The 24,255-nt window shown below is 46.3% G+C and overlaps 1 protein-coding gene across 2 annotated transcripts in view; it reads right to left on the reverse strand.

Moving 5' to 3' along the window:
* Positions 1-24,255, reverse strand: part of NUP210L (nucleoporin 210 like) — a 1,198,481-nt gene that overhangs the window by 244,649 nt on the left and 929,577 nt on the right. Inside the window, exon 35 of one of the 2 annotated variants that reach the window (XM_069651595.1) lies at positions 23,568-23,717. The exons of the other annotated variant lie outside the window; for it this stretch is intronic. Within the exon in view, the coding sequence (XP_069507696.1) occupies positions 23,692-23,717 (26 nt within the window). The 3' untranslated portion in view covers positions 23,568-23,691. Of the gene's footprint in view, positions 1-23,567; positions 23,718-24,255 lie in introns of those variants that run through there. 2 annotated transcript variants of the gene reach the window in all.

The following is a 24,255-nucleotide window of genomic DNA, read 5'->3' on the forward strand; positions in this document are numbered from 1 at the left end:
GTTGTCTTGCAAGGTCAGAAAGTTAGCACGTACAGAGCATGGGATCACTCACAGAAATGTATGTATGTATGTTTCACAGAAAACCCTATACGTAGCATGGAGCTGTAAACTGTCTATGTCATCTATGACATCACACTCGCATTGAACTCATGTAAACTGGAGCGCATAAAAGGATGTCATTTTCTTTCTGTAAATTGCTCACTTCTGCACAGCTATTGCTGGGTAGAACCTGGGTCCACTTGAAGCGAATAAACCTTTATTGTTTATACTCGTATCCATGTCTGCTGGTCTCTTATCCTGTTTGCAGTGCAGTTACCAGATTTTGGTTTTATATCGGTCTCCCCAACTCACCGGCTGTGTTGATTTCACTGACACGTTCTTGGAGCCAAGGACGGTACCACGGCAGTTTACGCTTCTCCCTGCCTTGATTACTGACACGGGAGGGCCCCGGGTGTCTCCGACACGCAATGCAGGATTCTTCAGCCTGGTTTCCTGTTCTTACGCTTTCTATTCTCGAGGTTTCGGGAAAGTAACGGTTCTTTGTCGCAAAGGTCAAGGGAACTTCCCTCCTTGCGAACCCCTTCCGTTTTGTCATCCTTCTTCACTCGTTCCACTGCCGTCTCAAAACTGATGGTTCCTTGTGTGCTTTGCCTCACTCATAGTGTGCTCTTGTGCTCCGCCTTTTATCCATGTGGGGAAGCTTAATGGAAGTCCGGTATGTGATGGTCAGTAATTGCCTGACCACGCCTGACCTTTGTATTGGGACACGTCAGGTATACTGCTCGGGTGTTAGTCTGTTTTCTCTTGAAGCGGGCTGTCCATGTGAAAGTGTTTGTGTTATAAAAGGGGGGGGTAGAGTTCCTAAATATCCTACCTGGTAGGATGGGGTAGAGGTGTTACAGGGAAGGGGATACCGTGTCTCACCATCCGGTGTCCCACACACACTCCCTGAAGACCTCTCACCCAGGTGATCCTCCCATACTGTTCCAGCCCCAGGAACTGGATCCAAAAGCGATGGCCATGTCCTGGCCAACTGGATGACAAATCCCCCGGAACTAGTGGGTGGAGACACCTTCTGGTTTTTCACACACTGCAGCATAGACGTATACTATTTCATCTACGTAAAAAAAGTCAAGGATGGAACAGGCAGACATCACCAAGAGTGTGCATGGGCCCATGCCCTTGGTGTCGCCGAGGCCCAAACAACTGGACGAGGTGCGGATATGTGTGGACATGTGCGTGGAGCACATTGACTTCTTTGCATTCTGGAGACCTTTTAACCTATTTCTCTTGGTGCGGGTAGCGCAGTGACAGGAGCTGAACATTGGGCAACTGTTGCTGCTTACAAAATTGACTCTATGCACAAGCATTGGCAAAGCCAAAAAGAGACAAGAGAAAAGGTCCTGCAGGATTGAAGCAAATGTAAAGGTTATGAACCTGATTTTGGTACTTTGGAATTTAGCTCTTCAGGAGAAGCAATACAAGCTGTTATGTAGTCAGTTCAATTTCACTTTCTTTGAATAACTCTTCAAAAGGTATACTTATCTTATTTGAGATGCTGTAATTCCTCTAAGCTTCAACAAAGGAAACTTTAGGTACAGTGAGATCAAGCTACAAGTTAACTTTGGAAAGCTACAGGTTAACTTTGGATGAAGGGTTGGTAGAGTTGGGCGTTTAAACTAACCAAGCATGTCTTTGTTCTTTCTCGCCCCTTTCAGATTTCCATGAGAACAGAAGTTTGAAATCTGACTTTTTCATTTTGGCCACTTCACATTTCCCTCAGGGGTGTACCAGGCTCAGCTGTTTTAAAAACCTATTTGAGTGTGCCATGCCTTTGTGGGTCTGTGGGGTTTAGCAGCTTCCGCTGACAGTTCCTGACATTGCCAGATACAGCACACCATCCGAGGAGTACTCGCTGCTCTGAAAGAGCTCATAAACATAAGCAACTATGTTCTAATCTACTGAAAGTCTGAGATTGAGCATCTTCAAATACTGTAGGCAGGGTTTCATTGACTGACAAAGGCCTCACAGTACATGGACAGAAATGCCATTTCCTTCAATCCCAAGTACAATTCTTCGGATTCATCTTCCAAGGAGATGGTATTTCGGCAGATCCGTTAAAGGGGAATGCCATCCAGGATTTCCGACTGCCAACCAACACTTCTGAGGTTTTTGTCGCAGGTTCCTCCCAAACCTGGCCACCATCACAGACCCCAAGAGGGTGATTGTTAAGAAGGATGTGGAGTGGTCATGGTCGACGGCAGCCCAATAAACCTTTCGATCGGTTGAAAGAGGCACTAGCAGCGGAAATGACGATGGCCTTCTTTCAAACAAGAAACCGGTAGAGATCTGGGTAGATACTAGCCAAGTCGTGCTGGTGCAGTTAGGGGATGATGTTATCCACACGCCCATGGCCTACGGAAGCAAGGCAGTATTGCCCACAGAGAAACACTACTCGCATATCGAGAGGAAGGCACTCGCAGTCCTGTGAGGATGCATATACTTCCACCTGCATATCTTTGGGCACCTGATCACAGTAGTGACAGATCATAAGCCACTACTCACAATTTTGCATGGGTCAGCACTGACACCACCGTGTGACTGGAGAGAGGGATGCTACAGCTCCAGGATTACAGGGTGACACTCCGGTTCTGGGCAAGAGTGAACAATCCAGCAGATTACCTCTTGCGGCTCTTGGTCACCCAAAAACAGGGTTCAGATGTAGAGATCCAAGAAGTGGAGGCTCTGGTGCTCATGATATCACACATGGCTGTCCCCAAATCAATGAAGCTGACACAGATTGCCGAAGCAACTCGCCAGCACGGTGGGATACTCAATGTGATAGTCCAGCTGAAGGTGGGCCAGTGGTAGTCATCTCCGGGAGACCAATCGCGATATACAATGGCGACCAAAAAGTTCACAGCAGGTTTGTGGAGAGTGTGTGCAGAGCTGATGGTGAGTGTCCTGCTGAGGAGCTCCAGAACTGTGATACTGCCAACACTGATACCCCGGGAGCTGGAACTGGTATATGCCAGGTATCAAGGTGCCAAGAAAACCAAAGCCAGGCTATGAGAAAAGGTCTGGTTCAGCAGACCTGGAGAAGCAGGTGGAGGGCCTGTTGAACTGGTGCACATGGTGCCAAGCATCCAACACCCTCAACAAGAGCTCCTCCGATTGAATCTCCCTTGAGGCGGTGAGCATGGATTTTGGCACGATTCAACACGACAAACACTTCATAGTCCTGCTGGATGAATTATCTCGTTATCCGGAAGTGTGGTTTGTGCGATCGACAGTGGCAGAGTGTGTGCTACCTGTTCTGCAAGACACTTTCGCAAGAGACATGGGTTGCCGGAGAAGTTGCAGACAGACAATGGAGTACCTTGTCAGGAGAAACCGTTTCGAGAATGTTTGGAGGCATACAGGATTCACCACATGCACATTACACCCTGCTGGCTGCAGGCAAACAAAGACGTAGAGCGGTTCATTAGGACCCTCGATAAAGTATTCTGCATTGCGTTGCAGGAGGGAACTGACCTCAAGTCGACCCTGGTGACATTCATGATAGTGTACAGAACAACACCTCATTCAGTGACAGTAGTGTCGCTGGAGTAGGTGCTCATGGGGTGAAAGCTATGATCAGTAATCCCTGACAACAGCTTTAGAGATAGCCCAGCAGTTGATGCGGAGAAAGTGCAAAAGGCGCAAAGGGCGAGCTATGAAAAGGAAACAGAGCGGCGCCAGCTGGTGTCGTCGGACATACAAGTGGGTGATATGTTACACATAAGGAACCATGATGCCACACATAAGTTATGCCTAGCATATGAGACATCTCCATAGACCATAACACATAGAAAATGATGTGGGCCTCATTACACGGTAGGCGGTAGGGACTTAACGTTACCGGTAATGGAATACCGTTAACGTTAAATCCCCATCCAAATTATGACCTGGCTCACCGCTATTTGCAGCACCGCTAAGTACGGTGCCGCTAATAGCGGCCATCCGCGGGCGCGCGACCCTCGAGTCTGTAATTTATGCCATGCCGCTATTAGCACATCATCGCAAGCCAGGCGGACGTGCCAATAGCGGCATGGAAAAGCACCCAAAACCCCTTTCCGCCATGGCGCTAATACCGCCATCGCGAACCACCCGTTAAGAGAACTGAGCAGTGTTCCCACCTGCCACAGGTGGACACAATCAGCACAGGTGGAGGCAATGGAGACTCAGGCAGCACAAAAGGAGCACACCACACCCCTTCCCACACCAAGATGGTTCCAATACTAGCAGCATTACATGGGCTGGAGGACATGATCGCAGCGCAGCAGCAGCAGCAGCAGCAGGCAGCACAGAGGAGACGCAGGAGGAGGAGGAGGAGGAGGAGGAGGGCAAGACAGGCACAGCAATCACCACCACGGCACCTAATCATACCACAGAGGCACTCACCAATCCCCAGGATCAGAGCCAATCAATTTAACCTAACCCCGGAGCAGATACACACCCTGTACTGTCTGGACCGGGATACCATAACCAGCATTGTAGACTTGATACACAACGACATTGTGAGCCTCAGACATCCGAACTGCCATCCCCCCTCTACTCAAGGTGGTGACTGCTCCACTTCCTGGCCACAGGCACTTACCAGCATACGGTGGGGCAGATGCATGGCATCTCACAACCAGTATTCTCACGCACGCTGACCCAGGTACTTGATGCCCTCCTGAAGTATGCACCTGAACACATATTCATGCCACGGCAGTCCCAGGAGCTTGCAAACACCAAAGTTGGCTTTTATGCACTGGCAGGCATCCCAAGTTGCATCGGAGCAATCAACTGTACCCATGTGGAATTGGTGGTCCCACATCACAATGAAGTAGTGTACCGAAACAGGAAGCAATTCCACTCCATCAATGTCCAAATGGTATGTGACGCCAACAAGATAATCACTCATTGCTGTGCCCGATTTCCTGGATCAACCCATGATTACATGGTCCTGCGGAACTCAACTATCCCACGCTACATGGAGCGACAAGCCGGACAACGTTTGTGGCTACTTGGTGAGTAGCAGGGCAAGCACATGGCAGTGTGATTGGGGGGGGAGATACATACTCCGATTGGGTGTAGCTTGTTGTCCGTTGGACAAATGCACATACAGATGTATGCCAACATCCATCTGGGTAGGCCCAAAATGTACCAGAGATGAATGGACATGCAAGTGTGAGCTACATAACATAGATGAAAATCCAGGTCTAGAAAAATCAAACATCCATCCACATCCACATTGCACAACATTCCACACCTCAAAATACACGAATCTCAAACATGCCACCAACATAGTCCTACAAAATGAGCGCAGCACAACAGCAATAATGCATTGTGGTCTTGAATGCATGCGAAGGGATCACCCCTAGCCATAGCATTACACCACGCACTTATAGCACAACTCAAGTGATGCCTCTCAGCATGGCAACATCAATGTTGGAATGGCAGTACACCAGCAGTGTGATACCAAATCTGCTTAGGACCAAGGAACCCCTAACACACGGCTTCAGCCAGGACATGTCCATTACTGTTGTAGGCATTGACCGGGCATGTGTACTTGCAGGGTCGCCCTTACCTTTGCACATTCCAGTCACACAAACAGTCTGCATGTATGCTGTTAATTGTGCACTTCAATCACAAAGCAAATTAAAAAAGCCTGAAATGAACTGGCCGCACTTGTGCTGAACAGTAACAGGTCCCCATTTGTCCCCCCATACAGGTGATGCTGGCTATCCCCTGAAGAGGTGGCTCCTTACCCCTGTACGGAACACACAGAACAGGCACGAAGAGGACTACAATCGTGCACATACCCTTACCCGTGTCGTGATTGAGCAGACATTTGGCCTTTTGAAGACATGGTTTAGGTGCATAAGCAGGTCGGGTGGCGCTCTCCTGTACGGCCATTAGAAGGTGGCCAAGATCACCATGGCATGTGTCATGCTGCACAATATGTGTATCAGACGGAATGTGCCACTGCCCCTGACGTTGAAATGGAAGCACCTGATGAGGATGATGATGGTGATGAGGATGGAGGTGAAGGGGATGCAGGACATGCAAGAGGGAATGGTCAAGAGGGACGTGCTGTGAGAAAACATCTGATCAACCAAATATTCTGAGTTACGTGGTTTTTTACTGTCACATGGATATGGGTATGAATGCACTGGTGTATGTTTGGAAGCACGCAATGGACCCTGTCGCCAATAAAGTACACAAACACAGTGAAGATGTCCAAGCCTGTGTTTTGATCAGACACCAGTGTATTAAGTAACGGAAAGATGAAAAAGTGCATGTCCCCAAACATCCCACCACCCTTCCACCCACCCCCCACAACAGACCCATAACACCCTTCCACCCACCCCCTACAACAGACCCATAACACCCTTCCACCCACCCCCCACAACAGACCCATAACACCCTTCCACCCACCCCCAACAACAGACCCATAAAACCCTTCCCCCACCCCCCACAACAGTTCCTCATTTGTCTGCCACTATGTTTGCGTCGGGCCATGCACGCAGAAGCTTCGCCATAAACTCCCTATTGGCCATTGTCTGCGCCAGCATTTGGAGGCTGGCTAGACATAGACCTGGTGGTGCGTATGGAGCGGCGGAGCGGGCTTGTCTGCGTTGAACCGGCAGATGACGACGTGGCTGACTGTCCTGGTGGTGTGAAGTGGCGGTCCATTGTGTCTGCTATTCGAGTGAAGACCTCCCTGAGTCTGCCTATCTCCTCACACAGCCTGTCTGTACAGGCCTCCATCCTCTCCCTGGAGTGCCTTGCCGTCTCCACAATCTCCTCCCTGAGATGGGCAGCCTCCTCCACATGCTGGCCAACCAGCACAGTTAGTTCCTGTTGACGCTGGCTGATGGTGGCCAGGTCGAGGGCAGTGCTGGGTGCTGGTGGAGTGGCTGCTGTGCCCTCAGATGCATCCATGTCAGCAGGTGAAGCCACCATGGGGGACATTGAGCCTAGAATGTTGTCCTCGCCAGTGGCATCAGACCCAGGTGCCTGGAGTGGTGATGGCTCAGGCGTTCCAGGGGGGCTTGGGGTGTGCATCTCCATTGTGACATCTGTTGTGTCCTCAACATCAGATAGTGGGGCAGTGGCTGCTGCCTCTCCTGCGGAGCTTGGCGCAGCTGATGGTGGGCCCTCCGTGGCTGGGATTGGTGGCTGTAGGTTCACCTCCGGTGGTGGGGCTGTAGTTAGTGGTGTGGCTACTTTTATCCTGGCAGTGGCACTCCTCCGATGCTTGACACTCATCATGTGGAACCTTCCCCCCTTGCCCCTTGATGTTGTGGGGGTGTCCTCAGAGTCCTGTGCCCTTGGTCTCTTACTTGCAGGGGGTGCCTGGGATGCATTTCCGGCATCCTCACCGTCTGTATGTGAGCCTGTCAGGGACAAGATGGGGGATGGAATTGGTTACGTTTCTATGTACTTTATGCAGAATACATCAATAATGCAGTTGTGGCCATTGGGTCTTCATTGTTGGGGATGCAGGTGATGTGTCAGTTCAGTGCCTCATCCATGCATGGTTGTGTTTGGCACTTGTCTCTGGTGATGTGTGCGTGTTTGGGTCTGACACTGACATGGGCAGGGATGGGTGCATGTGTGGATGTTTGTCCATCCATGAGATGATTCTGGGCTCACATTTGGGGGGACCAGTACATTCACATAGCATCCTGTCATGTGTACACTCACCTCCATCTGAAGTGGTTGCCACGCCATGCTCCATAGTGCCGACTCCCTCAATGCATTCCACTCTGATTAGGTTTGCACAGGTCTCCTCCCATTCCTTTAGTTTGATGGGTGAACCGGATCCACCTGCAATGGCTATTCTGTGGTTTTCGGCAAGGATGCTCCTCACCCGCAGTCTGAGGTTGTCCCACCTTTTCCTGCACTCACGCACATTGCGGGTGGTGGTGCCCACTGCACTAACTTTCACCACAACTTCATCCCAGATGGCCTTTCTTTTTTATAAGTGCCTCCCGCCGCATGTCGTTGGCAAAGACAACGGCGGCATTGTCAGCCAGGGTCTGGGTCAGCATGATCAGCTCCTCTGATGTACATTTTTCTTTGCGCTGCCTGTCGGTGCTTTTTTTCAATGCCTTGGGCATGTTGAGGGTGTCCCTGATGATTTGCAACTGCAACCTACTCCAAACAGGTCCAGGGGTGTCATGATGCCTGCTCCCGGGGAGCCGGTTCAAGCCCGGCGTCCCGGAAAGCGGGCATCCAGTCCCCAAGGAAGGACCCAGCAACCCCATATAGGGGCCCTTTGGACAGTGTCCTGGCGCCTATGGCGCCAGGCTCATAAAAGACATCAGTCCTGGCGCCATAGGCGCCAGGCTCATTATGGGAATGCTTGGGTGCACTTACCTGATGCAGACCATGCTGCAGGATCCCGGCCTCCTTGAGGCCTGAAAGGAATTACTTTACCTGTGGGACTAATTTACCATCCGGGCGTGGTCGGGGAAGGATACATACCTGATTGGAGGAAGGATACATACCTGGAACTTCTTCCAAGGCTATTTAAACCCCACCCGAACAGCCACACGTGCTTCGCGTTGTTCTGCATCTAGCAGCTGGACGCTCACCGTGTCTGCTCCTGCATCCTGACTTCTGCCACGCCTGCCAGCATCCTGGATCACCTGCAAAGGAAGAGAAGAAGAGAACAGAAGAAGGAAAAGTCCTTACCTGCTAAATCCACATCCCGGAGACATCTCGCCGACAATCCTGAAAAGGAAGACTTTAATTTAAAAGCTCATCGCGTCGATCGCTGCAGCGCCGCATTCCACTCACCTTTACAGGGCGCCTCCATGTTCAGCAGTGATCATCCGGATTCGCAGTCACGCCCCAGCGCCTAGGGAGAAAAACACCAGAACAAAAGGTGAGAGAGAGAAGGGAATAAGGAAAGCTAAATCTCCATGTTAAGACTTACCTGTTGATTCATTCCCTCTTCATTTCGGGTCCGTGCCGCATCCTGGCATTTCTGGACCCCGGCCCTAAGGGGAAAAAGAGACATCAGCGTTAATGAGCGAATGAAAAGACATTACGAAAAAACGCTCATTAAATACTTACCTGATTTCTACAAGGATTTCACCTCTCATCTCGGGTCGGTGCCTGTTCCCCGGCATTCCGTACCCCGGCCCCTATGGGCAAAAAGAGACTAGCATTAGTACATTAATGCATGGACACAAGGGGAACCTCTTATCAAAAAACTTACCTGGAAGCCAAGCAAGTTTGGTTCTCACCAATCCGAAAATCCAGTGAAGTAACTGGATACCAACGCGCCCCTGCATCAGAAGCAGGATGGAGAGCTCGTCCTGCCAGACCCTAAGGTGAGACGCTACGAGAAATCACAGAAGGGTTTCAAGGAGGGTGAGAGGGTAAAGTGGGAGGCTGATTGCATTACCCCGCAGACAGTTAATCCCCTATTTTCGCCTACAGAAGGATACTTCTGCGAGCCAGACAAGCCAGATTTGGGGGCCCGGTCCAGTCCGTCTTCCGAAACCCTGCGCATCACCTTAGAAGAGGTCACAGCAGCGCAAACCAGGCCAGCGCCTCCGTGGGAGTCAGGTGAGCGTAACAGAACGCGAAGCCTTCCTACAAATTCCCACCCAGGCACTATGGAAAGTTATGAGACTGATCAGTTGGCCCAATTACTGGGGGAATTACGGGCCGAAGTACATGCCGCTCGTCAAGAGACTAATGCCCTCAGGAGGGAATTAATAATATCAAAGGAAAGAACTGATGACCTGGCCAGACAGCTTTTGCAAGGTCAAGCTGGGCAAACTCATCTACCCGGTTCCGGAGGGAACCCCGCTCCTGTGGTTTCCAGTAACCCTGTGCAGATTAATCTACTTGGAAACATGCCGCTGGCCCCACCCGAACGCTTTGCTGGGGACCCCAAACGATTTGCCGTATTCATGAATCAGTGTCGTTTGCACTTCCTATGCAGACCTGGGGCCTTCCCTAATGATCAGACCAAGGTAGCCTTTGTATTGTCATATCTCAGCGGCTGCGCTGCCGATTGGTCAGTTCCACTGGTTACTCAAGATGACCCGATTCTCCGTGATTTTCAAAGGTTTCAAGCAAGCATGGAAAGGTTATTTGCTCGACACTCTCAGGGGCAGGCTCTGGATGACGAACTTCTATCCCTGCGACAGGGCAATCAGGACCTCCTATCCTATATTGCAACCTTTAATAGACTAATTGTGGAAACGGGATGGCCAGAGGATAAAAGAGTCACGTTGTTTTATCGAGGCCTTCGCGGAGAACTTAAAGATGTCTTGGCCCAAGTTGTAAATCCGCCCCAAGAATGCACAGAGTATATAGACTTAGTGGTCCAATTGGATCACAGACTTCAAAACAGAAAAGCAGATCGGTCCAGGTTTGAGACCCGGGTGTTGGTCAAGACCCATGTTAATCCCAAGGGAGTTGATGTCTCTGAGCCTATGCAAATTGGAGGGGTTAAAGGACCCTTAACTCAAAAGGAACGTGAAAGGAGGCGGCAGTTAAAATTATGTCTTTATTGTGGGAATTCTGGACACTTTCTACAAGATTGGCCGGCAAAACCGCCCCGAAAGGCGGTAGGAGCCGCCGATAAAAACCATGAAGACTCTGTTTCGGGAAACGACTCCGCCCGACAAGTGTAGGGGTCCGCTTGCCGAGCTTGAAAACTAACTCTCAAACCTCGCATTTCATTGTGCCAATGGTTCTCGTAGATCCAGAACATCCTAAGCGGTTGCATGCAATAAAGGCATACATCGATAGTGGGGCTATTGTAAACTATGTGGATCGTGAATTGGTCTCTAGGATTAACCTCCCTCTCCGTCCTAAAACCAGCAAAGATGTCATCACCACAGTCGATGGAACTGAAATTGCCTCTGGACCGGTAACACATTCCACTACTGAGGTGACTCTTATTGGTCCCGACGGCCATCGGGAGGGTGTTGTGTTTGATGTAATCAACGCTCCACAGTTTCAGGTTATTCTTGGAATCCCTTGGTTAGAGACACATAATCCTCGAATTGATTGGCAAGCTAAGAGAATAACCTTCCCGGATTGTACACAAACCTGCTACCCAGAAAACCTGAAGATTAATCTAGCATCTGTAACCTCTGCCTCCTTGCAACTACCTCCGGAATACCAAGACTTTCAGGACGTCTTCCAAAAGGAACAGGCCAACACGTTACCTCCTCACAGGTCATACGATTGCCAAATCGATCTGGTGCCCGGTGCACAACCCCCTTGTAGCAGGATTTATGCCCTTACCGAACCTGAGAATTTGCATTTGAGACAATATTTGGATCAATACCTAGCTAATGGTTTTATTCGCCCGTCAAAGTCCCCGGCATCCTCGGCTTTGTTCTTCGTGCCCAAAAAAGAAGGCGACCTTAGAACTTGTATCGATTACCGCGCATTGAACCAGATAACGGTTAAAAACCGTTATCCTCTGCCTCTGATCCCTGAACTCCTTGACCAGGTGAAGGACGCTTGCATATACACCAAGTTAGATCTCCGGGGGGCTTATCATCTGGTACGAGTTAAAGAAGGCGACGAATGGAAAACTGCCTTCCGTACTAAATACGGATTATTCGAGTACCAGGTGATGCCTTTCGGATTGTGTAACGCGTCGACTGCCTTCCAATACTTCATGAATGATGTCCTTCGGGAACTCATCGATGTTTGTGTTGTCGTATATATCGATGACATTCTGGTGTACTCCTCTTCGGAATCTGATCACAGAAAACACGTCAGGGCAGTACTTGAAAAACTGCGCCAACACAAACTATTTGCTAAATTGGAGAAATGTGTTTTCCATACCACAGAAGTCGAGTTTCTAGGTTTCATCCTGACACCCAAAGGAGTCCGAATGGACTCAAGAAAAGTGGATGCCATCCTCAAATGGCCATCACCTAGCTCTGTAAAAGGGGTTCAAAGCATGCTCGGCTTTGCCAATTTCTATCGCAGGTTTCTCCCGGAATTTCCACGCGTGGTACAACCCATTACTGCACTCTTGAGGAAAAATAAACGTTTTGAATGGTCTGAAGAAGCCGAGCAGGCCTTTCAGGATTTAAAAGCTAAGTTTACCTCCGCACCTATATTGAAACACCCGCGTCCAGATCTCCCTTATGTCGGCGAGACTGACGCATCCAGCCTAGCCATGGGAGCTGTCCTATCCCAAAGAGATCCCGAAACCAACCAACTGCACCCCGTAGCATTTTGGTCCAGAAAGTTCTCGCCACCCGAGGTTAATTATGCAATCACGGACAAAGAACTGTTAGCCATTAAGTCCGCTTTTAAAGCCTGGCGGCATTATCTGCTTGGCGTTCGACATGCCATCACAGTGATCACTGATCACCGGAATTTACAGTATTTGAAAACCGCCAAGGCTCAGTCATCACGGCAGCTCCGATGGGCTTTGTTTTTCGCTGAATTTGATTTCGTGATTACCTATCGACCTGGCTGCAAGAATGGCAAAGCAGGCGCCTTATCCCGAATTGGAATGGGAGAATCTGATACAAACTCAGAACCAGTACCAATAATTCCCGAACAGAGGATTCTAGGCATGACTTTGTTACAGACGCTTGAAGACATTCAAGACAGAGTGAAACAACTCCTGGACCCTACAACCTTACAGGAATGGATACAAAAGGGATCAGACTTTACCATAGATAATGGTTTACCTTATTTCCAAGGACGCTTATTCCTGCCACATAAGGAATTACATGAACTAGTTATTTCCGGTTATCATGATACATTAATAGAGGGACACCCCGGTATTGCCAAGACAGAGGAAAAGGTGAAACGACAATTTTGGTGGCCCTCTTGGCGAAAAGATGTTAAATCTTTTGTGATGTCCTGTGGTGTTTGCGCCCAAAATAAAAGTCAAAAGAAAAAACCAGCCGCTCTCCTTGAACCTCTAGACATACCACCAGCACCCTGGCACACCCTATCAATGGATTTTTTTACGGACCTGCCTCCTTGTTCGGGGTACAATACTATTCTGGTAATTGTGGATTTGTTTTCCAAAATGGCCCACTTTATTCCTTTGAAAGGTTTACCTTCAGCTTCTGTCCTAGCCAAAGAATTCCTTGAAAATATTGTTCGGCTACATGGATTCCCATCTATACTAATCTCTGACCGGGGAAGCCAATTAATTTCCCACTTCTGGCGCAAATGTTGTCAAATGGCGCAGATCGACGTAAGATTATCGACCAGTCACCACCCTCATACCGACGGTCAGACCGAGAGGACAAATCAGACCCTTGAACAGTACTTACGGTGTATGTTACAGCAATCTGAAAGCAACTGGAAAGACATTCTTTGGATAGCCGAATACGCATATAATAATTCGGTACACTCTGGAACTGGCCACAGTCCTTTTTATACTTTGTTTGGGCATCACCCTCGAACCTCAAACCTTGACTCACCTCAGAACCTCGGAATGCCTGCAGTAGAACATCTGCATTCTACAATTACCCAAGCCTTCAAAAAGGCAACTACGCATTTACAACAAGCCAAGAGAAAATACAAGGAGAATGCTGATCTACATCGGAGTGAAGCACCTCCGTATCAGATTGGGGATCAGGTGTGGTTAGCTACCAGACATTTACCACTCAAAGGGCCTCGAACTTTTAACCCAAAATATCTGGGACCTTATTCTATTACGGCAATAATTAACCCAGTGGCTGTTAAACTTGATTTATCAGCTGGTATGCGAATTCACCCTGTTTTTCATGTGTCACTTCTGAAACCAGTGGTACCCGGAACCCGACTACTCAAACATCCAGAACCTATTCTAATAGATGGGGAGCCTGAATTCAAAGTGAAGAACATTTTAGACACAAAAATGTTTAGGTCAAAACTGTTCTACCTAATTGATTGGAAGGGGTACGGACCTCAGGAGAGGTCGTGGGAACCCAGCGACCATGTGCATGCACCTCGATTAGTCAGGAAATTCCACCGACTCTTCCCAGACAAACCAAAACCCCCTGAGGGACCAACCTTGGGAGGGGCCTTGGGGGGGGAGTGCTGTCATGATGCCCGCTCCCGGGGAGCAGGTTCCAGCCCGGCGTCCCCGAAAGCGGAAATCCAGTCCCCAAGGAAGGACCCAGCAACCCCATATAGGGGCCCTTTGGACAGTGTCCTGGCGCCTATGGCGCCAGGCTCATAAAAGACATCAGTCCTGGCGCCACAGGCGCCAGGCTCATTATGGGAATGCTTGGGTGCACTTACCTGATGCAGACCATGCTGCAGGATCCCGGCCTCCTTGAGGCCTGAAAGGAACTACTTTACCTGTGGGACTAATTTACCATCCGGGCATGGTCGGGGAAGGATACATACCTGATTGGAGGAAGGATACATACCTGGAACTTCTTCCAAGGCTATTTAAACCCCACCCGAACAGCCATACGTGCTTCGCGTTGTTCTGCATCTAGCAGCTGGACGCTCACCGTGTCTGCTCCTGCATCCTGACTTCTGCCACGCCTGCCAGCATCCTGGATCACCTGCAAAGGAAGAGAAGAAGAGAACAGACGAAGGAAAAGTCCTTACCTGCTAAATCCACATCCCGGAGACATCTCGCCGACAATCCTGAAAAGGAAGACTTTAATTTAAAAGCTCATTGCGTCGATCGCTGCAGCGCCGCATTCCACTCACTTTTACAGGGCGCCTCCATGTTCAGCAGCGATCATCCGGATTCGCAGTCACGCCCCAGCGCCTAGGGAGAAAAACACCAGAACAAAAGGTGAGAGAGAGAGAAGGGAATAAGGAAAGCTAAATCTCCATGTTAAGACTTACCTGTTGATTCATTCCCTCTTCATTTCGAGTCCGCGCCGCATCCTGGCATTTCCAGACCCCGGCCCCTAAGGGGAAAAAGAGACATCAGCGTTAATGAGCGAATGAAAAGACATTACCAAAAAACGCTCATTAAAGACTTACCTGATTTCTACAAGGATTTCACCTCTCATCTCGGGTCAGTGCCTGTTCCCCGGCATTCCGTACCCCGGCCCCTATGGGGAAAAAGACACTAGCATTAGTACATTAATGCATGGACACAAGGGGAACCTCTTATCAAAAAACTTACCTGGAAGCCAAGCAAGTTTGGTTCTCACCAATCCGAAAATCCAGTGAAGTAACTGGATACCAACGCGCCCCTGCATCAGAAGCAGGATGGAGAGCTCGTCCTTCCAGACCCTAAGGTGAGACGCTACGAGAAATCACAGAAGGGTTTCAAGGAGGGTGAGAGGGGAAAGTGGGAGGCCGATTGCATTACCCCGCAGACAGTTAATCCCCTATTTTCGCCTACAGAAGGATACTTCTGCGAGCCAGACAAGCCAGATTTGGGGGCCCGGTCCAGTCCGTCTTCCGAACCCTGCGCATCACCTTAGAAGAGGTCACAGCAGCGCGAACCAGGCCAGCGCCTCCGTGGGAGTCAGGTGAGCGTAACAAGGGGGCAGAGGATGGCAATGGATTGTGCTTTTAAAGATGGCCGCCGTGCTCTTTCCCGTTCCTGTGCGATGACGCTATTTCCGGTTCCGCAATTTAACGGTCACCGCTAATAGCGGTGGCCGCTATTTGCATGCAGCGTGAGGGCGGATGTGCTATCTGCACTTTCGTCGAGGGCGGTAACTGACTTTTTGGGGTCTTTAGCGGCATGGTGGTAGGGTCATTACCGGCATGGCGCTATGCTCGTGTCCGCGTACTCGTAATGGTACGCTATTAGCGCCCTCTTGCGAGGGCGGACACGTTAAGAGCGCCATGCTGGTAATTGGAGATTTTTACCGCACAACGTGTAATGAGGCCCACAGACCGCAAGGCCAATGAGAGTATCAAACAGAGCTGCAGCTAGTTCCGCATATTAGCCAACCTGCAAAGCCCCAGGATGCCGGTGACTCGCCGAGCTGGGAGTGCACAGATCAGAGGCATGGTGGTGGATGTCAGGGCTGGCTGGAGTAGGTGGTCTGGTAGCAGGAAAAGGAGCAGCAAAGGGTCTGTACATAGAATAGGAAGCTGTTTTCTTAAGTATAAACATTGTTGGTTGCCCAAGTCAAGATGGAGAGAAGGAAACCTTATCTGATTGGTTAAAGGAACAATGATATGTTTGCTTTGTCTGATTGGTGGAAGGATAATGGGTTGGATTCTTGGGAGGTCAGCAAGATTCTAAACTGCCTTTCATCCATAGTAATTCAGTGGCTGGTTGTACATTTATTAAGCTCCTTAAGTAAGGCCTTTCCAGAGTTCAGGGAATCTACTAAAGAAGTAAGAAAACCGATTGCAGTGCCTGTGAGAATTTGAAGACATCAGGTGGGATTGTTCCTTTAAAAGTTTATAGACTTTCACAGAGAATTTTCAATCTAAAGTGATATATATGTTGTTAAAGAGAAACCTTGAGACAAGAGAATAAGGAGGAGACATATGCCAATAACTGTGATGCTAAAAGAGAGAAGATTTAGCATATATACATATATATTTTATTTTTTTTCGTGTAAAAAGTTTTCAGTCAAGATGTTAGCTCATTAAGCAATTTGTCAAATTTCAATACTTAAGGAATTTAACTGAGTTGAAGCTGTTTAATGACTGTACAGTGAGTGAACTACTTAAACACTGTTTTAAAAAGTAAGAAAAGAAGAAATAAGACTGTGCGCGATAAGTTGTAATGTTTTGCGTGTGGTGAAATTTCAAATGCCATTAGCGCGAGCGCGAGTCTTCGCATCTTTAGCAGCGTTGTCCATGGAAGCGCGCGTGCAGTGAGCGATAGTGCGCAAGTCCAAATGAACTGTGCGCAAGATCGTTTTTTTAAAGGAAGAGCGCAAGCGCAAGTTTTTGCATCTTTAGCAGCGTTGTTCATGAAAGCACGCATGTGCGTGAGCGATAGTGCGCGTGTCCAAATGAACTGTGTGCAAGATCATTTTTTAAAGGAAGAGCGCGAGCACAAGTTTTCACGTCTTTAGCGGCGTTGTTCATGGAAGCGCGCGTGTGCGGTGAGCGATAGTGCGCAAGTCCAAATGAACTGTGTGCAAGATCGTTTTTTTAAAGGAAGAGCACGAGCGTGAGTCTTCGTATTTTTGACAGCGTCGTTCAAGGAAGCGTGTTGTTAAAACAATGCATGCTCCTGTTTATTTTTCTCGTCGAATATGCGCGTGTGAATTAAAAACGTATGCGCGAAAGGAGCAGCATTCAAGGAAGTTGAAGAATATCTATTTTCACGCAACATTTATACTAAAAGGAGATTCTATACAAGAAAGACTGCATTTATTAAAGAATGAGAGTTCAGACTTTACAGAGCTATATGTAATGAAGCAAAAATGAAGAATATCCAAGACTGTTAAGCACTTGCAAGAGTCATTCACTTTAGAGTTTTAAAGAGACTATTAATGGCATTGTGGCAAGTTTCATTAAGAGAACCAAAACAGTTTTTTAAGGGTTTTCAATATGAATTTATAACCTCTATGTCATAACAGAGGTTAAAAAAGGTAAAGAAGTTAGTATATATGAACAAATATTTTAAGACGAGAATTTTACATAATGTATTAGTAACCATGCGTATTTGTTTTATCACAGATACCAGAGCCTACCAGAAGATTGCAGGGCAGCAGTATCTCGTTTGCTATTTTCTCCACTTCCCCTTTCCCTTTCTTGGAGTTCTCAGCTCAGCTTTTTACTTTAGGGTTGAGAGGTGAACTCCTGGTGAGGGTCTGTGGGGCCAGCATCAGCTCCTGCGGAATTCTGACAAGCCGGACCCTGACAGGATGAAAGGCCCACGATATTTTTTCCGCCCAAGCTGATATGGATCCCACAGAGGCCTTAGCAAGATCCATTAGGGACATGTTTTCAGAGTTAAGGGAGGAAATGAGGGCTGTGAGGAAGGAGAACCAAGAATTACAAGCCAAATTTGAAGAATTAAATACTAAATTAACCCATAGGGGTGATGACATTTCTTTGGAGTCTAGAGTTTCAGGGAGCCCTAGTAGAGAACTTCCAGTGTTAGTCAGAGAGGATTTAGGTTAGGGAACTGGTCTTCAGGAGAGAAATAGGGGGAGTTTGAAATTGCCTGTAGGTCCAGTCCCTTTAGCACCACCAGAACGTTTTGGAGGAGATGCCATGAAGTGCCAAATTTTTCTTACACAGTGCGAATGTCATTTCCTTTGTAGGCCTGAAGCTTTTAATTCAGATGCTACTAAGATTGCTTTTATGCTGTCTTACTTTGCTGGTGAGACGGCTGCTTGCTCAGTGTTATAAATTGGTCAGGAGAGTCCAATACTAAAGAATTTGTTAACTTTTAAGTTAGAATTTAAAAAGACGTTTGATAGACGACAGTTGTCTCAAGAAGTCGATGGAGAGTTACTAGAGTTAAAACAGGGAACTAAAGAGTTAGTAAGAATGTTTTATGGCTATATGCTTAAGCTTAGATTTCTTAAATCAAAATGTTTAAATTTAGATATCTAAGAGAAAATTGTATCTAAAAGATGACAAATCAATGAATTTCCCCAGATAAACATCGGGGGCTTAATGTATTCATACACAACAATACTTCATCCTAAAGAAGTGTGCAAATATGTAAGGAGAACCTTACTATTGAATTCTGAAAACTTATTAGTATGGATGAACTCACCCTTCTTCCAAGGGATTAAAAATCCCTTTAATTTCAATGGTAAAGGAACATGATGTGGTCAAACAAATCCATCATATTTTCAGGGGGAAAGCCGTCTCTGTTCTCCTAAGGGAGAATAAGAGCGTAAGTATAAAAAAGTGCAGTCTGTATGGGCATAAGGACTACCCATGAGGAAGTACTTACTTAAAAGGAGTACAGGCGTGTTCTGCTACAGCGTAGTTGCGGACAGGAAGACCAGCTCTCTGTCCCCATCCTCCGCAGCAGCGTTTATGTACTGATTGAGACAGTATGACGTCACCCACGCATGCGCGAGCGTCGCCCCTCATCGTGATGTCACTCACGCACGCACGCACGAACGACGCAAAGTGCCTGGTAAGTAAGGGGCATCAATGTGTCAGCGAGTGGAGTTAACTACGCTATTATGATTATAAAATAGATACTCAACTTAGATGGAAAAAAGCAGGAGAACTAATGCGATGTCACACGCGCACGCACGAGCAGCGCCATATTGAGATGACGACATCCGCGCAGGCACGTGTGCCACCGTCACTCCAGTGACGATGTGAAGTTTACATAAGTAGACTGGATGGGAAGATAAAGATACATTTCTGTATTGGTGGATAATGCGCCATGTAAATAGTTCCACAATCCATATTAATGGAAAATAATAATACAACACCCTGACCAATGAGTCAGATGATGATATGTGCTGAGGAATTCAAACGACTACATGGATCATTAAAATAAAGATATCACTCAAGGGCAACCATGCCGTATCATCTGTCAGTTATTCAATGGCAACAAAAGATGGGATATGAATTTAATAAACATAACTTATAGTATATATAAATTGGAAACTTGTTGTTTACGGAAATTGCAGAAGCTGTGTGGGCCGCCAATACTACTAGCTGCCAATTAAGTCGTACATGTTAGATGTTGCCAAAAAACATACTCTGTTATGTGCAGTGTGGCGTGGGGTCAATATGTTAACCAGGGATGTAATTAAAGGCTTACCCTGATATGCGCATGGGTCTAAGAGGCACATTAGAAATGTGTCTGAAAAGAAGTGTTAAAATCCAGTGTTTGAGTCATTAGTTAGGAATGAGTATTGTTGTGATTGATAAAAACCATGATCAATAAAACAAGCTTTTAGCGTATATACATATTTGAATAAATGTGTATACAATAGAATTGTCATTTCCATAATTGTCTACCCCAAAACAAATGGGTGTACAATCTACTGTTTAGCATCTTTGTATGGCCATTTCAGGTATAGATATAAGAATGGACCCAGGTAATAATCTTCATTTAGACCTAGAGGGGTCATTGCATGGAGTTTGCTAATCCAGAACAGTTCCCTTTGTGCCAATAGTTTGGGTAAGTTACCTGCCCTATTGAATGGATTTAGGACTTCCAATATAACCAATCTCATTTGGGAAACATTGTGTCTCATGTCACGGAAATGTCTAAAGACAGGTGATTTCAAATTTTGTGTCCTGATACTTGATTTGTGCTGCGCCCACCTATCTTTGGCCCTTCTGTTCGTCTTGCCAACATAATATTTGCTGCAAGGGCAGCGTATGGCGTAAATGACATTCTTAGTGTTGCATGTTGCGAAATTTTTAAGCATGACCTTCTTGCCTGTGTGTGGATGGCGGATATGGTCGCCTTTTATCAAGTTGACAATGTAGGCAAGCAAAGGTGCCGACCTTAAGTTTACTTAGGGTCCTCTGGGATGTTACTTTGGTTCTTTCTGCTCTTATAAGCTGATCTCTAAAGTTCTTCCCCCACTTATAGGCCATCATTGGCGGACCTGGAAATAGATGTGATAGTGTCTTATCCGATTTGATCAGATTCCAGTTTTTGTGAATAATTCTTTTAATTTGAAAACTCTGGCTCGAGTATTTGAGCGTATGTATCACATTTTTATCCTCTTTCTTCTGGTGACCTTGTAGAAGTGCATTTCTGTCCTGAGTTTCAGTGCGTGTGATTGCCTTGTTGATAGTTTCGGGTGGAAATCCTCTGTCCAGGAACCGTTTCTTCATGGTATTATATTCCTCCTTTAGGGTATTTGTCTCTGAGGTAGTTCTTTTAAGTCGTAACAGTTGACTGTAAGGTAGATTGTCTTTTAGATGTTTTGGGTGATGACTAGCATGGTGTAAGCAGCTGTTGACATCCGTGGGTTTTCGAAAAAAAATTGTTTTGATGGTTGTGCCAGTATATTCCGCCGTGACATCCACGAAGTTCACCGAAGGTTTGCCAATTTCAATCGTAAAGCCAATTCTTGGGTTACAGGTGTTTAAGTGGTTCCAAAATTCCAGCAATTCTATTTGTGTGCCTCTCCAGATACCGAATATATCGTCAATATATCTCAGCCAGATTTTTATTCTGTTCTTCCATGTCGAGTTGTCAAGTACATGCATTTTTTCGTAATGATACATGAAGATATTGGCATAGGATGGGGCTACTGAAGACCCCATCGAAGTGCCTGAAATTTGAAGATAATATTGTCCATTGTACCTGAAATAGTTATTGTAAAGTATGATGTGTAGTAGTTCCAAAGCAAAGACTTTTTGGATATTGACTTCTCTGTGTGTCAACAGGAACCATTCCATTGCTTCAATACCTTCTGAGTGGGGGATGGAGGTATATAAACTGTTAACGTCCATTGTAAAGAGTAGTATATTTTCTTCAGCAAACTGTAGTGATTGTAAAATTCTCAGAAAGTGAGTAGTATCTTTAAGGTATGTACTGATAGATTGTACCAATGGTTGGAGAGCAGTGTCCAGGTAGATAGTAAGTGGTTGAAAAATGCTGTCTGTCCCTGCAACTATTGGGCAGAATGGTGGGTCATTGAGGTTTTTATGGATTTTTGGGAGTCCATAAACTATTGGAGTAACCGGATGTTCCTGAATAAGGTATTCTGCTGTTTTCTCAGAGATCCAATTCATTGTTTCAGCTTTGTCCACAGTTGTTTGGATAATAGGAATGATCCCTACCGCTGGGTCATTGTCTAATGGTTTGTAGGTACGAGCATCTTCCAGGAGTTTTAAGCATCCCTTGTCATACAGTGTAGTGTCAATCAATACAAGGGCACCACCTTTGTCAGCTTGTGTTAACGAGGGGGTGTTATCTTCTGCTAATTGTTTTATGAGTTTCAATTGGTGTTTCCTGATGTTGCACTTTTTCGAGGGAGCATATTTAAGGCATTCCAAGTCCTTCAAAGTTCTCTGTTTAAACAGATTTATGAGTGGATGGTTCGCCTGGGGGTGGAAGGTGCTCTTGTTCTTCATCTCGAGGTATCTTGGTGTGTCTCTTGGTTGTATATTATCTTCGATATTGTGGAAGAATACCATTAGCTTAATTTTCCTTATTAATTTGAATAAATTGACTTCTTCTTCAAAGAAGGAAGTGGAAGTAGTTGGTATAAAGGAAATTCCCAAATTCAGCGTTTCAATTTGTGCAGAAGTCGGGGGTTTCGATGAAATGTTAATGACCAAATGCTTATCTATTTCTTCTTCTGACGCAGTTTTCTTCTTTCCTCGTCTTGCTTTCCGTTTCCTAAAAAAGGACGTGGTTGGGTTTCGGCAGTGGTCCTGATTCTGGGATCTTCAGATTGATCTGGGACTGGGATATTGGTGGAAGTTGATGCTGCTGTGGGCAGAGATATATCGTCAATTTGCCCACTTAGTACTTCGCTGCTATCAGTATTGCTGTCAGGTGTGGTCTGTGGTCTCTGTGGTCTCCTTGGTGTTGGTGTGTTGTTTGCATAGAACTCCGGCCAGGAGTAAACAATGTCCCTGGCGTAATCCAAGGTATCACAGCGAAATTTCCTGATCTTACAGTGTTCTATGTCCTGTTTGTATGATTCCAATTTGTTATTTGTATCTTCCAAAAAAAAATGTCATTCCGTTTCTGTTTTGAGTTTTGACAATTTTACTGAGACCTCTTCTATTTGCTGCTGTAAGGTTATGACTGATTTTGACAGTTCCTCTATAGGAAGCAAGATCAAGTCCAATGAACACTTCTTAAGGATGTGTTCCCATCTGTTGACAAATTCTTTGTTTTCTTGGCAAAGGGTTGGTTTGAGGTAAATTCTCAGACCACGTGGGATACGTTTAGCTCTATAATATTGCGCGTGTGGTCGCATGCAGCTTTTGTGAAATTTCACGCCTAACTAAATTATTGAAGAAAGGAATAAAGTTTCAGTGGACAGATGAAGCGGACCAGGCTTTTAAAAAATTGAAGACAGGTTTTACGTCAGGACCAATCTTATTACATCCAGATCTTTGCCAACCATTTTTTGTAGAGGCAGATGCTTCTAATACTGCAATTGGAGCTGTACTTTCTCAAAGGCATCCTGAGACTGGGCAATTGCATCCTGTGGCCTATTTATCTAAGAAGTTGCTTCCAGCGGAGATGAACTACACAATTACTGATAGGGAACTCCTGGTAATCAAGAAGGCATTTCAGGAATGGAGGCATTATTTGTTGGGAGCAAGATTCACAGTAACCGTTTTAACTGATCATAGGAATCTCCTGTTTTTGAAATCTGCCAGAACATTATCGCCTCGACAACTTAGATGGTCATTATTTTTTTCTGATTACGATTTTGTTATAACATTCAAGCCAGGGCGGTTAAATGGTAAAGCGGACACTTTATCCCGACAAGATTCTTCAGAAGAGGTTGAAAATAAGTTGTTACTTTTTTATTTTAATTTGTTTTAGTTGCATAACAACTTTTCAAATATTTTATCACCATTTATACAACAATTATACAATTCATACAACACAAAAGTTGTCCTTAAACAACAAATGTACAAATAACAAATGAATCCAAATTGCATACCAAATATAAAAAAATAAGTTATTACCAGAACCAGTGATTGCAGAAAATAGATTTATTCTGAGTACCACAAAGGAAGAGGATTTGTTTCTTAAGAGAATTCAAAAGGAGATACCAGAGGAGGCGATGCAATCTTGGCTTGCAGAAGATTCAGGAAGACATATAGTTGATGGTTTTCCATGTTCTTATTCTAAGATGTATCTTCCAAGTAAAGAACTGCAAATGGAAATTATGCAAGAATGTCATGAATCTGAGTTGGTGGGTCATCCTGGAATTCGTAAGACAATCGAATTGGTGGAAAGGAAGTTCTGGTGGAAAGGTATGAAACAAGATATAGAAGATTATGTGAAAACTTGCAAAATCTGTGCTCGATCTAAGTCTGGAGGAGGTAAATCATCAGGACTACTCAATCCGTTACCTGTACCCCCCAGTCCTTGGTTTACAATCTCTATGGATTATATTGTAGATCATCCTAAAGATCAAGGTTGTACCAAAGTATTGGTGGTGATGGATTTACTGACCAAAGCTGGGCATTTCATTCCAATGAAAGGAGAGGCCTCTGCAAGAAATCTGGCGAAGAGCTTTCTGTAGGAAGTGGTGCGACTGCATGTATTGCCTACACAAATTAAATCTGATCGAGGGTCTTAGTTTATCTCCAAGTTTGGCAAGCTTTTTGTAGGGAGTTGGGGATTGAGGTACAGCTTTCTTCAGGTTATCACACACAAACTAATGGCCAGACTTATTGGCAGGAGAA

This window comes from Ambystoma mexicanum, chromosome 1p, assembly GCF_040938575.1.
Source record: "Ambystoma mexicanum isolate Mex_15411 chromosome 1p, UKY_AmexF1_1, whole genome shotgun sequence".
NCBI lineage: Eukaryota > Metazoa > Chordata > Amphibia > Caudata > Ambystomatidae > Ambystoma > Ambystoma mexicanum.